The 17,283-nt window shown below is 41.0% G+C and overlaps 1 protein-coding gene and 1 pseudogene across 2 annotated transcripts in view; one reads left to right on the top strand and one right to left on the bottom strand.

The window, feature by feature from the left end:
• The window catches only part of LOC110497728 (mitochondrial ribonuclease P catalytic subunit), a 25,422-nt gene extending 12,644 nt beyond the window's left edge, over window positions 1–12,778 (bottom strand). The window contains exons 1-4 of the mRNA XM_021574048.3: window positions 12,690–12,778; window positions 11,457–12,457; window positions 11,300–11,347; window positions 10,980–11,112 (exon numbers count right to left, since the gene is read on the bottom strand). Coding sequence (XP_021429723.3) covers window positions 10,980–11,112; window positions 11,300–11,347; window positions 11,457–12,409 — 1,134 coding nt within the window. The 5' untranslated portion in view covers window positions 12,410–12,457; window positions 12,690–12,778. The remainder of the gene's footprint in view (window positions 1–10,979; window positions 11,113–11,299; window positions 11,348–11,456; window positions 12,458–12,689) is intronic.
• On the top strand, window positions 12,731–17,283 carry LOC110498336 (serine/threonine-protein phosphatase 2A regulatory subunit B'' subunit gamma-like; annotated as a pseudogene). Its single transcript, XR_016488701.1, has 6 exons — window positions 12,731–12,746; window positions 13,755–13,867; window positions 15,261–15,393; window positions 15,581–15,713; window positions 15,862–15,998; window positions 16,501–17,283. The product of XR_016488701.1 is annotated as a serine/threonine-protein phosphatase 2A regulatory subunit B'' subunit gamma-like (transcript).

Here is a 17,283-nt window from a genome sequence, read left to right as displayed (position 1 = left end):
ATGTCAAGTCCATATTATATTTAATATTTTTTAAATTAAATGTCTCACAGCTATCAGGTGATCTATGAGGGGGTGGGAAATTCACATACTTATTCACAAAAAAAATACTTGAAAGTCTTGAGCACCAGCTCATGATGCATGCTGGTCTGTACACAACAAGGATGAACTTCAGTAGCAGGGCAAGATAAATCAAACATGGCATGGTCAATATTTACTTAACTCGACAGCCAGGACTTCCTTCTCGCTCTTGTTTTTCTTTCATTGTTTCCGTTTCAATGGGAAACTGGACTGGGTCCAGATATAAATATGGCAGTACACAGCACAGCGCAGAATTTCTGGATAGGCCACATGTCAACCCAGGCCACACCTCCACCTGTCTGTCTGTCTATCATGTACATTCTACACTGCAGGTATGCATGCATAGGTCTCTCATGTTGCTGTCACTGCTGCTTAGTACATAGGAAATAGAGATCCACTGACACATGAAATACTTTTTTTAGATTGCGACATACATGGTCAGTCTTGTTGCATTCTCAGGAAACATGGTGTATATATTAGCATCTATTTGTGATGAAAGAAATGGAAAAAAAATTTGATTGCGACATACATAAAAATATATTTTTAAATTCATTTCATCACATATAGATGCTAATATTTCACCATGTTTCCTGAGAATGCAACAAGACAGACCAACTACAGCCTACAAACCAACACATAATGTGGTATAAGTGTCCATTATACAATACTGTAGCCCATGGAACAGGCCAGTACTTTCACTTCTTTGTCTCTGCTAGCAAAGAGCCTGAAAAATCCCCTGACACACCCCCAATACAATCCTAAAGTCCACCAGAACAACAGTAAAGTACTGTATACCCCTGAGAAAAACTATACAAAAAAAACTATAGCAAATTTAGCAAAAGCTTTTGACTTTGTAAGCAACAGCATCGCAATGAGACATCTGTATGGGACGGAAAGAGGAATAATATTTGGGGAATCCCTGTGTTGCAGAAGGGAGAACGAGTTCTGCAACTAAAGGACATTAAGTATTGAAGAAACATTCAGGCCCTGTTTCAGGCCATAGACATTCTAATATATCATTAGGCCTCTGGGATAAAGGCAGGACGTTAACATCTCGTTAACCAATAGCCTGGGGAAGAGCTTACTTTCCCTTTACTTCACCTCTACCTTTTAAACACAGCTTGTTGTGTTGCTATCTGCTCCCCTGCAGCACTAGCAGTTGTCATGGCGAGTTGGGACTGGAAGAACTGGGAATTCCCAGAGGTTGTAGGGTCACGTGACTTGTGCCTAGATGTTGTTTTTGATGGAGTCAGAGACAATGGATCTCCACTCTAGTTCCATTGTGGAGGGAATGGGTTTAGCTGAGCATAGCATGGCAACCACCCAGTTACACTTGATAGGAGGCACCTTTGCATCTCTCCAGAGTTTCTCCCTGGTAGGGAGAGAATATTTCACATTTGATGGCTCTTCTTCATTGTTCTTGCATAACTGAGTTTTCCACATGGAAAAAGGAGACAATGCTGAGAAACAATTTTATCAACTGCGTATCTGCAATACTGTCTGGAACCAATAAAATGTCTAAATCACCAATGAACCTACACTCCCATTCAAAAGTTTGGGGTCACTTAGAAATGTCCTTGTTTTTGAAAGAAAGCTATTTTTTTGTATATTAAAACAACATCAAATTGATCAGAAATACAGTGTAGACATTGTTGATGTTGTAAATGACTATTGTAGCTGGAAACAGCTGATTTTTAATGGGGCTCCCGGTCACGGGATCCAACCCCAGGCTGTAGTGTCGCCTCAGTACTGACTTCACAGACATTTTCAATCTCTCACTGTCCTAGTCTGTAATCTCAACATGCTTCAAACTGATCACCATTGTCCCAGTTCCCAAGAATTCCAAGGTAACCTGCCTAAAATACTGTAATCATCCTGGCACTCACATCTGTAATTATGAAGTGCTTTGAAAGGCTGGTCATGACACACATCAACACCATCATCCCAGGCACCATGGACCCAGTCCAATTCGCATACCACCCCAAAAGATTGACAGATGATGCAAAATGTAAATTCACACTGCCCTCTCCCACCTGGACAAGAGGGGAAAAAAACTATGTGAGAATGTTGTTCAGACGACAGCTCAGCATTTAACACCATAGTCCCCTCCAAACTCATCACCAAGTTGGGGACCTTGGGACTGAACACCTTCCTCGGCAACTGGGTCATGGACTGCCTAACGGGCCGGCCCAAGGTGGTGAGAGTAGGCAACAACACTTCTGCCATGCTGACTCTCAACATGGGGGGCCCTCAGGGGTGTGTGCTTAGTCCACTCCTGTACTCCCTGTTCACCCAAGACTGTGTGGCCACGCACAACTACAACATCATCAATTTTGCTGGCAACACAACGGTGGTCGGCCTGATCACCGACGGCGATGAGACCTCCTACAGGGAGGTCAGAGACATAGCAGTGTGGTGCCAGGACACCAACCTCTCCCTCAATGCTAGTAAGACCAAGGAGCTGATCGAGGACTACAGGAGAAAGAGGGGAGAGCACGCCCCCATCCACATCGATCGGGCTGTAGCGGAGCAGGTCGTGAGCTTCACGTATCTTGGCTTCCACATCATTAAGGACATAACATGGCCCACTCACACCTGCACAGTAGGGTGACCACATGTCCCAGATTGTGCAGGACAGTCTTACATTTTCGTCCTTGGTCCCGTGTCCTGTGTCCCACAACCAAACAATCCTCTCCCACATTTAATCAACAAATTCAAACACTACTAATTTAGAAAAAAAAGATTGAGGGGGGATCACACAGACATACTACATTGTCCAGCAAAATCATCCTGTTGTCCCGCATTTGGGTATTTTAAATGTGGTCAGCTTCTACCCCACGCCATAAGACTGCTAAATAGTTCATCAAATAGTTACCCGGACTATCTGCCCGGACCCTACTGTCTCTATGCAAACTCACAAGACTATATATATATATACACACTACATACACACACTACACTGACACTTTCATACAAAACGCAAACACATACACTACATAAGCACACAAACCGACACAAAACAAACACACAAACATACACATACAAGAGTTCAATCTTGGTTTCATCAGACCAGAGAATCTTGTTTTTCATGGTCTGAGAGTCCTTTAGGTGCCTTTTGGCAAACTCCAAGCAGGCTGTCATGTTCCTTTTACTGAGGAGAGGCTTCAGGCTGGCCACTCTATCAAAAAGGCCTGATTGGTGGAGTGCTGCAGAGATGATTGTCCTTCTGGAAGATTCTTGGGGACCTTCAATGCTGCAGAAATGTTTAAGTACCCTTCCCCAGATCTGTTCCTCAACACAAACCTGTCTCGGAGCGCTAAGGACAATTCCTTTGATCTCATGGCTTGGTTTTTGCTCTGACATGCACTGTTTTAAAAACCTGTTTTCGTTTTGTCATTATGTGGTATTGTGTGTAGATTGATGAGGAAAAACGGTATTTAATCAATTTTAGAATAAGGTTATAACGTAACAAAATGTGGAAAAGGGGAAGGGGTCTGAATACTTCCGAATGCACTGTATCTATCTGAAATACCTCATACAAGCAATAATTTCATGGTAAATTCTATACCCGTTGTATGTAGCACGTGGCCAATAACATTTGCATTGATATCTTAATAGCATTAGGCTTTACAGTGACATTCCACATAACTGTATTCAATCCAACCACCCAAAACAAAAATTGTAGATAAAAATACATGTGGCTGTTCCACCGGTCTGTCATCTCCCTCTAGTCTAAAGCGCGAGGAACAGGTTGTTATGTTGTGTTCTATGGCTGGTTCTACATTCTAAAACCCTGCAAGCCAGGGTGTTCCCTGTCAACCTGCGGCAAAATGTTGCCCTTTACATCCTGGTTAGTTACAGAACAACAATAATATCTTACTTCTCAGTGCAAGACTATGTTATGCTTATTCTAGGAATTCACCTCCGAAAGTATTAATTGGGACAGACAGAGAAATAGGCTAATATAAAGCAGTGCTGCACCGCAGACAAACCATAACAAGTGGGTTCTAATTTTAATCTGTGAATCATAGACAAAATGATTTAATTAAAAAATGGTACCGTTGCTTTTCAATTTATTCTAAATGCATTTTTCTTGCACTCTTTCATGTGATAGACTTTACAATGAAGTTGAACCTTGCAAAGAAAACACTAATGCTGCATAGGAGCTCCAGCCCCAGCACCAGGACTGAGGGCGTTAGTTTTCAGTGCCTCACACTGGTTTCACATCATAAACTACTCACTCATGTAACCATGGGGGGTTAGAGTCCGCGCAAGCACAGACAAACGCACATACACACACAGGGACTTTCCAGGGTCACTCATGTGAGATCCTGTTGAGGGTTGAAATGTGAAACTCTTTTGTGTAGCTTATATGACTGCAGCAGGCCCAAAAAATGTCCACGCTATGCCCAGATATAAACAAAACTAATGTTACCTAAAGCAACAAAGAGGGATTACAGCTCAGAACAGGGACTTAATGTATTACAGTTCATCCTGACATGCAATCGAGTAATCAAAAGAAAATTGAATTTCCCAAATAAACTGCCATGAAATAGCCTATCACTTTATTATACAATATACACTGAGTGTACAAAACATTAGGAACACCTGCCCTTTCCATGACGTAGACAGACTGACCAGGTGAATCCAGAGGAAAGCTATATGATCCCTTATTGATGTCACCTGTTAAATCCACTTCAATCAGTGTAGATGAAGGGGGGAGACAGATTAAAGAAGGATTTTTAAGCCTCGAGACATGGATTGTGTGTGTGTTCCATACAGACGGTGAATGGACAAGACAAAATATTTAAGTGTCTTTGAACGGGGTATGGTAGTAGGTGCCAGGTGCTGCTGGGTTTTTCACACTCAACAGTTTCCTGTCTGCATCAAGAATGGTCCACTATCCAAAGGGACATCCAGCCAACTTGACACAACTGTGGGAAGTATTAGAGTCAACATGGGCCAGCATCCCTGTGGAACACTTGACACCTTGTAGAGTCCATGCCCGGACAAAGTAAATCTGTTCTGAGGGCAAAAGGGGGTGCAACTCAATATTAGGAAGGTGTTCCTAATGCTTTGTACATCTGTACAAAAATTATATTTCCCATGAAACAGTATCTATAAAGGATAGTTCCCATTGCTCTAACACTAGTTAGCATTGGCTTGTGAAACTACCTCTAACTTCCTTCCTACTCGACAGAGACACAAAACATTAATCCATGAGTTTATTTGACTCTGGGAAAGTAGATACAGGGCCACATTGCCAAAATCCCAAAGTATCCCTTTAAGACAAAACAGATTTAACACAGTAGTTCTCAGTGGTGGAAAAAGTACCCAATTGTCATACTTGAGCAAAAGTAAAGATATCTCAATAGAAAATTACTCAAGTAGAAGTGAGTCACCCAGTAAAATACTACTTGAGGAAAAGTCTAAAAGTACTGCCCAACAACAACAACACTTTCTGTGGCAAACAGAAGCAGAAGGATCTCTGCACCCCATTTAATGAGAGTGCAACAGAGGTGGTTTGGTGATCCATGCATGTGATGAGCAACCTTGCCTGAGACCGGTATCAGCTTGACTGATGCGCTTTCTAACCCAGGTATCCTGTATCCTGACAATGCAACTTTTCAGGTCTCAGACAAGTTACTCATCACACAAACATGGTCACTGATCCGCCTGTGTTACACTTCAACCCCTTTTGACCTACTCTTTGAAGAGACCCATCCAAGCCACAGGACCAATGCCTAAGTCAGAAACATGTTAACCTTATAATGACTACCCTTGCCGGAGACTTAAAACGTACACATCTAACACAAGCTAACACATGTCAAACTAACACGTCTTCAGGTCACAGGCAAGGTTCTCATCACATAAGCATGGATCACCAAACCACGCTCTTTTGATGAGTAACCTTGCTGGATCTAGTGTAGCAGATAGGGATCTGTGAAACTCACTCCTCAGTCTGCACAATTAAAGAAGGCCTCTCCATATGAGCTGAATCAGGGGGAAGCAGTCAACGTGATGTCCTTTACAATGGTGCCACTGGACTTGGATCTACAGATGCGCTGGTTCAACAACTGGGGTCGCTGTGGAGTGAGTTTAGTGGGTGAATGTAGCAGATCGGGATCTGTGAAACACACTCATAAGCCTGAATTGTCGCACCTTGTGCAATTGAAGAAGGCCTTTTTAAATATCTTGGTGGGTTGGAACACTTCAGGAGGGCGGTCAAGTATGTTTGCAAGGCAGACGTCCTGTGTTCGAGTCTCAGTATAAGCTGAATCAGGGGGATGCGGTACTCGTTAGGCAAGCAATGTGTCATCCTTTACATTAAACTCCTGAACGGATGCCTATAGGGTTTAGCTAAGTGGGCTAACACATAGAGCAGGGTAATATGGGTATAAAACCATGTTGTGATAAACTGCCTGAATTGATGCAATAACGATAAATTGAACAATATGTTCATAACAATGTGCAACTGTTTTGTTTGTTATTATCCTTTAAACTACTACTACTAGTTTGATGGTTGTGGTCATCAATTGTCCAGTTAAGAATCAACCATATCAGCAAACTTATTTAATTTCAAACTTTACATTTCTATGGTATAGGCTACTTACCGTAATGAACGGTATCAGCTAAATGCATGCAATAAGTGAAAGATATGGACGGTGTCCCAGCTCTACTAACAAAGTCTTGTGACATGCAAGAGCCCTGGTTCAAACCCAGTCAGTCACAAGAACAAGATTACATAGGGAGTGGAACAGCTATCCTTAGAAGGGCTATGACAGGGCTATTCAACTATATTCTAATGTGGGCCAAATTGTTGACACTCCTAACACGGCCTGTGATCATCATAGCAGGAAACAGAAGGCACGTCCACGTTCCAGAAAGTCTTAACTTTCAGGAATGGGGTCATAATAGCTTAGAGCCAAAACAGTTAAAATGCTAGAGCCAAATTCATAGAAAGAAAATGCATTAAACATGCCACGTTGGCTTTAGAAACCACCAGAAACTTCTGTTGACCACAGTGAGCGTTTGATTCTATCTGTTCTCCTCTACCTTTCCTGGCTGGCAAAGTACCAGGATGTTGTCTCTGTTTTTGAATCTGAAAACTGAATCTGAATGCATTTGAGAAGTCGAATATACAAACTTTGATCAACTTGAAATTATAGTTTGTAAACTTGATCCACAATGAATGCAATATCTACCATATTGAAAACAACAATATAAATATTGCATTTGAATATTCAATTAAATTGAATTATAATAACTGAATGCAATACTCACTCAATTGTGTTTCAAATCATGAAATACAAGTTCAATTTATGAATACAATGATTCAATTTGTGCATTACAAATAAAAAAAATGCTATATCCAAATACAAATGTAAAATGATGGAATTCAAATAGAATTTATGTTGGCACTGAAGTCGCTCCATAGATTTGGTTCAAAACATTCTCGAAGACGAAGACCTAAACCTCAACTGGAGTTGTGTAGAAAGGGTGTGACCATTGGGTATGACCATTGAGCAAGTTGAGGAAGCTCCTAGGTATAACATTGGATGGTCAATTACAATGGTCAAGTCATACTGAAAAAGTTGTGAAGATGTAGAGGGGTATGTCTGTTATTAAAAGATGTTCTGCCTTTTAAAAAAAATGTTTTTACATACAAATCAACTGCACTAGTTGTTCAGGCTCTGGTCTTGTCCCATCTAGATCATTGTCTGGTAATATGGTCAAGTGCAGCAAAGAAAGACCTAGCAGAGCAGCAGCTGGCTCAAAATAGAGCAGCATGTCTTGCCCTTAACTGCACATACAGAACTAACATCAACAACATGCATGCTGGCCTTTCCTGGTTGAGGGTTGATGAGAGATAAAATGCTTCTCTTCTAGTTTTTATGAGAAGTATTACCATAATGAAAATTCCTGATTGTCTGCATAATTAAATAACATTCAGCTCAAACACCCATACCCAATAAGACATGGCACCAGAGGTCTCTTCACAGCCCACAAGTCCAAAACAAATTCACAACAAAGCACAGTATTATACAGAGCCAAGATCGCATGAAACTCCCTTCCATCTACAATTACTCAAGCAAACACTTTTTTTTTTAACAACATCTCATGGAACGGCAGGGACTGTGAGGGGACACACACTCACACACAAACAAATACATGCACACACACACGTTTTTGTTGTTGTTGTATTGTTGTGGTTGTATTGTTTGTATATAGCTGTATTTTACATTTATGTGACTGTCCTTTGTTACTTGTCATGTTTCCTGTTTTTTGTGGACCCCAGGAAGAATAGCTGCTGCCTCTGCAAAAGCTAATGGGGATTCAAATAAACAAATACTTGTATGTTTCCTACCATGCATCTGAAGAGTTCTTATTGATGAAACATAAATGACCACATATAGGACAATGACAAATGGAGGTAAGCTAGTTACAGTACACTTATTTTGACCTGAGAAGAGCCTACAAGCAGCTATCATCAAATATCCTTACAATGTAAAGGGTCAAATGTATTTTGTCACTTACATATTGACCAGCCTTTACCAATGTTTGAAATGTGTGGCTGTGCTGACTGACTCTAAGAGCGGGCTCAGTGCAGATGCAAAGAGAGAGACAGGGAGATACATGTTCTGCAACTGGAAATCCCCATCATCTCATCTAATTGTGGGACAGGCCTGATCCCTTGGAGGACGACTTTCTATTTTAAGCAGTAGACCCCCAAGCTCATACAACTGGCCCTCATGCAGCAAAATATCTTGTTTAATTCAGGAGATAAACCCCTAAACAACAGCAAACCCTAAGAGTAAAGCAAGATCAGCCCTGAACAACACTGAATCATGAAACACTGCATTTAATGGCTGAAAAGTTTGACCAATACTTAAAACATGTAGCCCCAAAACATCCAGAACCAAAGGAATAGTTAAATCCAAAATAAAACTTTGCCATAGGTTTTTCATATTTCTTGTGCAATTCTCAATGTGTGCATGTGGAGAAACCTGCAGTGCTTGTCGTTGAATTCACATGTGCAGATTTGGTTTGATTCGACACTAGCACTGTCTAGTGGCCATTGTACGCAACTATTTTCTGCTGTCGAACTACACAACTTCACAAATATAAACGCAACATGTAAAGTGTCGGTCCCATGTTTCATGAGCTGAAATAAAAGATCCCAGAAATGTTCCATAAGCACAAAAAGCTTATTTATCTCAAATTTTGTTCACAAATTTGTTAACATCCCTGTTATTGAGCATTTCTCATTTGCCAAGATAATCCACCCACCTGACAAGTGTGCAGTGGTGGAAAAAGTACCAAATTGTCATACTTGAGTAAAAGTAAAGATACCTTAATAGAAAATGACTCAAGTAAAAGTGAAAAAGTCACCCAGTAAAATACTACTCGAGTAAAAGTCTAAAAGTATCTGGTTTTAAATATACTTAAATAACAGAAGTAAATGATATTGCAAAAATATATTAAAAATATACTAAAGTAAACATACAAGTGTAAATCCTTTCAAATTCCTTAAATTAAGGAAACCAGACTGCATAATTTTCTAGTTTTTAAAATGTATGGATAGACAGGGGCACACTCCAACAGTCGGACATCATTTACAAACAAAGCATTTGTGTTTAATGAGTCCTCCAGATCAGAGGCAGTATGGATGACCAGGGATGTTCTCTTGATAAGTGTGTGAATTTCACCATTTTCCTGTGCTGCTAAGCATTCAAAATGTAACAAGTACTTTTGGGTGTCAGGGAAAATGTATGGCGTAAAAAGTACATAATTTTGTTTAGGAATGTAGTGAAGTAAAATTCGTCAAAAATATGAATAGTGAAGTCAAATACAGATATCCCAGAAAACTACTTAAGTAGTACTTTAAAGTATTTTTACTTAAGTACTTTACACCACTGCAAGTGTGGCATATCAAGAAGCTCATTAAATGGCACAATCATTACACAGGTGTATCTTGTGCTGGGGACAATAAAAGGCCACTCTAAAATGTGCAGTTTTGTCACACAACACAATGCCACATATGTCTCAAGTTTTGAGGGAGCGTGAAATTGGCATGCTGACAGCAGGAATGTCCACCTGAGCTGTTGCCAGATAACTTATTGTTAATTTCTCTACCATAAGCCGCCTCCAACATAATTTTAGAGAATTTGGCAGTATGTCCAACTGGCTTCACAACCGCAGACCGTGTGTATGGTATCGAGTGGGCAAGCGGTTTGCTGATGTCAAAGTTGTGTCAGCAGAGTGCCCATGGTGGTGGTGGGGTTATGGTATGGGCAGATATGAACTACGGACAACGAACACAATTGCATTTTATCGATGGCAATTTGAATTCAGAGATACCGTGACGAGATCCTGAGGCCCATTGTCATGCCATTCATTCGCAGCCATCACCTCATGTTTCAGCATGATAATGCACGGCTCAATAGTTTCGCACAGCCATTGAGGAGGAGTGGGACAACATTCCACAGGCCACAATCAACAGCCTGATCAACTTTATGTGAAGGAGATATATTGCACTGCATGAGGCAAATGGAGGTCACACCAGATACTGACTGGTTATCTGATCCACACCCTCACCTTTTTTTAAGGTAGCTGTGACCAACAGATGCATATCTGTATTCCCAGTCAAATCCATAGATTCGGGCCAAATTAATTTATTTCAATTGACTGATTTCCTTATATGAACTGTAACTCAGTAAAATCTTTGAAATTGCTGCATGTTGCGTATATATTACAACCAACTGTACTCAAAAGGATTGGCTGACCAATTACATAAAGCTGACCTGTAGTGTAGACAATTTGCATAATGTGTGTGGACACTATCAATGCAGAGATAGAGGACAAGAGGGAGACAAACTAAGAGAAAGAGGTTCCCAAACCTCTGGAGTGGTCTTATTGAAGACGTCTCTGCCTTGGATCACGTCCCCCATCACCCTGTCTTTGAGCTGGGCGTACTCCTCCCGACTCAGCTGGATGGACTCCAGCTCTGCCTGGCAGCTCCGACACACTCCCCTGGTTAAAAAGGCAAAGGTAACAGGGTCAGAGGTTAATAAAGAATTTCCATTTTCCAGCCATCTAGGTTTCGAATAGAAGTAGAATAAGTATAGAAGAAGTAGTGTATGAAGTGCTGATTCAAACTCTGAATTCATTAGGTCTAATGGTTTAATGAAGAAAATTAAAATAATGTTTATGTTGTTACCTGGGGTCTACGGTGGACCAGCTTCCAATCCACTTCTGTTCTGGAAGACTGGCAGGAGAAGATATCATAATCAAACCAAAATAGGCACAGCCCATGCTTTGTCCCAATAACATTGTGTGATTGTAGGCCTATTCAGTAACCTATATTCAGGACTTACCTCTCAAACCAAGCTTTGATATCTTTAGCCAGAGTCTCCTCGGGATAGATTTGGTTGTCCCTCATATGGAGCAGGATGGATTGCAGCCCGTCCTCGTGGCCCTGATGAGAGAGACCACACTGGAACAGGGCCTGCCATGTCTCCTGGTTGGGAATGAGGCCCTTCTCCATCAGCTCAGCATACAGGGCCCAGGCAGTGTCACCATCACCATGCAGCACCGCCCCAGCGATGGTATCGCCGTAGTTACGCGGTGATGGCGTGATGGCCCTCTTGATGTTCTCCAGGATGGTCAGCGCCTCCTTCCAGCGTTCTGTCCTGCTGAAGCCCTTTATGAACAGGCTGGAGGCTCCAGTGTCTAATGTCCTGAACCGGCTCCTCATGATATCATACATGTCAAACACCTCAGAGTGATGGCCGCTGCCGACACACAGGGTGAGGTACCGCAGTAGCAGCTCGTAAGACAGCGTACCGGTATCCATGGCAACATAGGCCAGCAGGGACTTGGCCACGTTGATGTCTGTCCCATCGGCCAGCATTGATGACATCATCCGGACGTCAAAGCGATCAGGATTCGGTGAAGTCAATTTTAGGCTCTTCCATTCTGAGGCAGTGAGAGGGTGGTCTGGGGGTTTCACTCTCTTGTTCTTTCTGGGGAAGTCTGGTTCCTCCTCAGCCCTCTTCTTTTGGTATTCAGCAGTTCTCTTGGCTGTCCCAGAAGCAAACACTGACTTGGGAAAAGGGAGCCTCTCTCTGATATTGAATTCTCTCTGTCTGTCCTCTTTCCTGTTGTTACCTGCATGTCTACTCCCTCCTTTAGTGCATAAAAGCCTGGAACTAACTGATAGCTTGCTAATCACATTATTCAGGGGAGTAAAGCCAGCAGTGCTTGGATTAAAGAGTGGGCTAATGTATTTCAGACATATTCTTGTTTTTAATATCAGGAAGGAGCTCATAGTAACAATATACTACTACTGTACACTGTCAGATGTGATGTCTCATGTCTGTGTTAAACAAAAAAAACTGTCAAGTGAAGTCAGGGATACTTTAAGAAATTAGGTTCAAAATAATTAGCTAGCTAGAGACTTTAATTGACATTGCCTATAAACAAACAACCAGCATGCCAGTTTTATTATTTTGATAAGGAGTCAGGAGACCCAATATCTACATGCACTTGTTTTGGATGATAATTTGGCTAAATAAATGTAGCTAAATAACACTTTACGGAGTATTCACCTGCAGAAGAAGGCATGTCTGTGATCAGAAAGTCGCATATGATGACGCCACAATCGTGTGACATTGGAGTTCAGAGGTCACGTCGAAGCCGACCAATCCCAAGCGAGCTACGATTGTTTAGAAATTTTAGACGCTGGAGTTAGAAGTTATCATAACTTTGGTTAGCTAGTTTTCATGTTATTACGAATAAACAGAAGTAAAATGTCAAACGATAAGGTAGTGCACTGGAAAGAGCTTTTGAAAATAAGATTGGCATCCTCCATTAATGGTTTGCTGCATCCATATATTGGTTGTGTTTATTTAACTAGCTAGCTAGGCAAATTTCATAGAAACCTGAATAGCTAGTTAACGTAACGTTCTTTATTTTTGAGTAAGAAGTCCAGCTAGATAACTAACTACCGGTAGCCACACTAGCCAACTACCCACGTATTTCAATGATTGAACATTCACACAGCCTTATTGTCAACATGTTACGTTGACTTATCAATTTCTGTTCACATGAGAGGACTGAGGAAAAGAAAGTAGACGAGACAATACTTTTCACTAAATACTACTACACAGAGTAGAGGGGAGGAAGCAGCACAGAGAACTACAAGAACATTCCACTCTTCTACTACAGAGCAAGCAATTGCATTTTCTGACAATCTCTAACATTCTAACCTAACATTTTAACTCATCAACCATTTTTAACAGCCTACAGTAATTATGATATTATTGACGTGTGTCAACGGATGCACTTTTGTATCATTAGCCTGCTTCTGTTTTACTTTTTTGAGGGGCTGAAAGGATCATGTTTAATGAAGTCTTTTATCTTGTGACCCATATAGCTTCCTGCAGAGGATGAAGTTCTGCAGAAACTGCGAGAGGAGTCCAGAGCCATCTTTCTGCAGAGGAAGAGCTTGGAGCTTCTGAACAAATGAGGAGTTACAGGTGAGACTAACATCTGGCAGAATCAAACAAATGTTTTATTAAAATAGAAAGCTTTACAAGCACCGGAAAAGTGCATAAGTCTATTCAAGTAATCAAACCTAATTATTTTACCTAAATCTTCTTTCTGTTATATAGATCATGTGGTTTCTGCTCGACAAACACCAAGTGTCACCCATGACAGGAGAGGAGGCAATGATAAGCTACGACTGTTTTCTGAAGTTTGGAGACAAAGCAGGAGTAAAGTGCAAGTGAGTACTCTGCATATTAGTAATTTTGGAGCCACAATGTTTTGTGCTAATCTTGAGCAGAATTACCTATGTGTACATTCACATTAGCCCAAAAGCATGTTTTTAGCTGGTGTTAAAAGGCAACATGAATACCGTGATGATGAGACATAGTGTATTTGTAAGCTAGGGGTTTATTCAACATGATGTAAAGGCTGTTGAGTATCATTTCATTCTTAATCAGAAGATGTAGTTCATAGGCTTCAAAATAATTAACTACAACTAAAGGGAATTCAACAGCTTTTACTTCACGTTGCAGAGCGTTTAGAGCAGGCCTGGGCAATTCCAGTCCTCGGGGGCCTGATTGGTGTCACACTTTTCCCCCATCCCTAGCAAACACAGCTAGGGCTGAGTCTCCATGACATGGCCGGACAGGGTTACCTCTGCGAGTCTGTAAGCACTCTCACTAGTACTATACTTTCAGACCAAAAGCTTGTGTTGGTGGCTCCTTACTGAAATAGGGATATCCTTTCCCTCCTTACTTTCTCATGATTCCAATTGAGGTTGCCCATTTGCGCCTTTCAGAGTTGTGAAAGATGATATGTACTATGACCTTGAGGCAGGAACCACCCTCTTGTGAAGCATCTCTGGTTACAGTAAATGTTTTTCTTCACTGTGACATCATGTTTTTCTCAGTGACCCTTTTACCTTTTGGATAACCTTTCTGTATTGCTGTCTTTTCCAGCAAAGAGACAAATGTTATGACTTTTGGGGTGTAAATTGTCCAAGTAGCCCCAGATTCGTGCACCTCCATCACTTGGTTGCGTAGTTGCCATTGTTATCAACATTTTACAGACACTGCAGCCATGTTGATGCCCAAAAGTAGAATGGGAGCTAATTAATATTTGCCTAGAATACATTAGTGATTTAGAAATAAGATGAGATGACATTGCTAAAGTAGGAAAACACTTTGTCACCATCATCATGTTGTTAAATGTACTTTAGACAGATGGCAATGTTGTCATTAACTAGCAAAGTTTCTCAAAAATAGCTTGCAATGCTAACGGTAGTGCGCTAAAAATTTGGTGGTCTCCCCGCAATCCTAGCTAGCTAGCTAACGTTATACTGCAAATAAAGTCAATCTGGCTACATCAAAATGATGACCAAAGGTTTTCCTAGTAATAATTTGCCTTATTTTAGAAATGTCATTGTGTTTTCAAGGTTTAGTAATGCATTAGACCAAATCTTCACCATCGCCCATTGAGGATGCATTGAGTAGAATGTTCAGTTGGCCATCAGTCCTAAAACAAATGTTCAAAACAATATTGTGACAATGTGCAACCCATAAATAGGTTGAACACCAGGCTGTTTGGAATTTAGGTTGGATTGAGTTAGTATGTGTCTTGTTATGTGACAGGAAGTGGAGAACTACATTTTAAAATGGATCCCCACACTCCCTCAGCTGTATGGCCTGGAGACGTCCTTCTATTCCTTCTATGTCTGCACCGCTGTCCGCAAGTTCTTCTTCTTCCTGGATTCTTTACGGACTGGTTAGTTAACGATAACTAACCAGAAACACTAGTCAAATGTGCAGACTTGTACATGTATAAGAGACGCTGAGGTTTTGAATTCCTATCTGTAAGATTCCGATGATTGATCTTCATGCCTACAACTTGTTTACCTGTGCCCACTCTTAAAAACAAACATCTTGCTCCATTTATTTATGTTAATTTCCAGGGGAAATTAAGATTCAAGACATCTTGGCCTGCAGTTCTTTTGGATGTTCTACTTATGCTGAGAGATGAGGAGCTTTCCAAGGTGAGCCAGGAATCCAACTGGTTCTCTGCACCCTCTGCTCTTCGAGTTTATTGTAAGCAGCAGCTATTTGATTTCAACATTTTGCCTAATAGACATCGGACTAATCTGAAGCCGGTAATACCTGAATGTTAAAATAAAAAAAAGGTACTCTACATGTCTTTGTTCTGTCTTGGTAAGATGGTCGATCTTTCCTCTTGCAGGTCAATACCTGAATTTGGACAAGGACCACAACGGCATGCTCAGTAAGGAGGAGCTGTCTCGCTACGGCACTGGCACTCTGACCAGCGTCTTTCTGGACTGCGTGTACCTGGAGTGCCTCACCTACGACGGAGAAATTGTAAAAACCTTATCTGCTTGGGGTCTTCCCTTGGGAGTTTTTTTTGTTAAACTACCGCTGACTTTTTTAAAGGACATTCTACTCAAATTCATGAGTAGAATTCCTTTGAAACGCATCTCAAAATTGAGGACCGTTTAATTTTATGTCTTGATCTCAATGACATCATAGCCAATGTATAAAAATACTCCAAAAAGTTTTTTGCTAACGTAACATTACTGTATTTTAGCTAACAATTATTACATACAGTACATCTACTAATAGGGATGGCTACACTTCCAGGATTACAAGCTAGCTAGCTAGTTAATTTGGAGATTTCTGACAATCATGAGAATCTGAGGAAGATGTGTAACTTGTCACTCTTACCTTAAAATTATTATTTATTTTTATACATTTTTTGGAGTGGTGGCAACGATATAGCAGCCGCTGCTAAATGAATATAGGGGAACCACTGGACCTGATTTAATACTAAATCTGGTCTTGACTTTGTGTGTATCTCTCCCAGGACTATAAGACGTACGTGGACTTTGTTCTGGCTCTGGAGAACAGGAAGAAACCTGCAGCGCTGCAGTACATCTTCAAGCTGCTGGACATGGGGAACAAGGGCTACCTCAATGTCTTCGCTCTCAATTACTTCTTCAGGGTGAGATGGACATCTGACAGAACATGCCACATTGGGCCAGAGATAATAGAAGTCAATGGAGACGGCAGACAGCGGGACCTTGCTATCCTGCTCACTGTATGAAAAGTGTTGTCATCTATTATGTAAAAAATAAAAAAATCCACCGGGCCATTCAGGAGTTGATGAAAATCCATGGGCAGGAGACGATATTCTTCCAGGATGTCAAGGTAAATAGACTTTGCCCCCTGTTACCATATTCACCATGGATGAAGTAACTGAAGTGTACTACTGGTTACTGTAAAATCAGCTGGAAGTATCCGTAAATAAGTCTCATCCAGAAATGTTGGGGAGAGATTAGGTTGTGGGTGTCAAGGATTTGTATGGAGTTAACCATAAGCCATGGTGCTCAGTAGGTGTTCAGTGCTGCTGCTTTTGTTTCCCCAAGATCTAATCTGAGTTTGCTGATACAATATTTAATGCTAGCTAGGTTTCCTTCCAATTGGTGACAGATTTTCATGCGAATATATAAAAATGTGCATAAAGAAAATGTTTATTTTCCTACCAGTGGTGTGTTTCCACCAAACAGACTTCAGTGCATGAGATAGAGTACACAAAATTTACTTTTTGTGTAAATTTTCATGTACTGAATACAAATCTAAAGTTCAA

This window comes from Oncorhynchus mykiss, chromosome 19 (assembly GCF_057628025.1).
Source record: "Oncorhynchus mykiss isolate SJ-2025 chromosome 19, ASM5762802v1, whole genome shotgun sequence".
Lineage (NCBI taxonomy): Eukaryota > Metazoa > Chordata > Actinopteri > Salmoniformes > Salmonidae > Oncorhynchus > Oncorhynchus mykiss.
The sequence above is the reverse complement of the archived record's forward strand: the minus strand, read 5'-3'. Positions and strand labels throughout refer to the sequence as shown.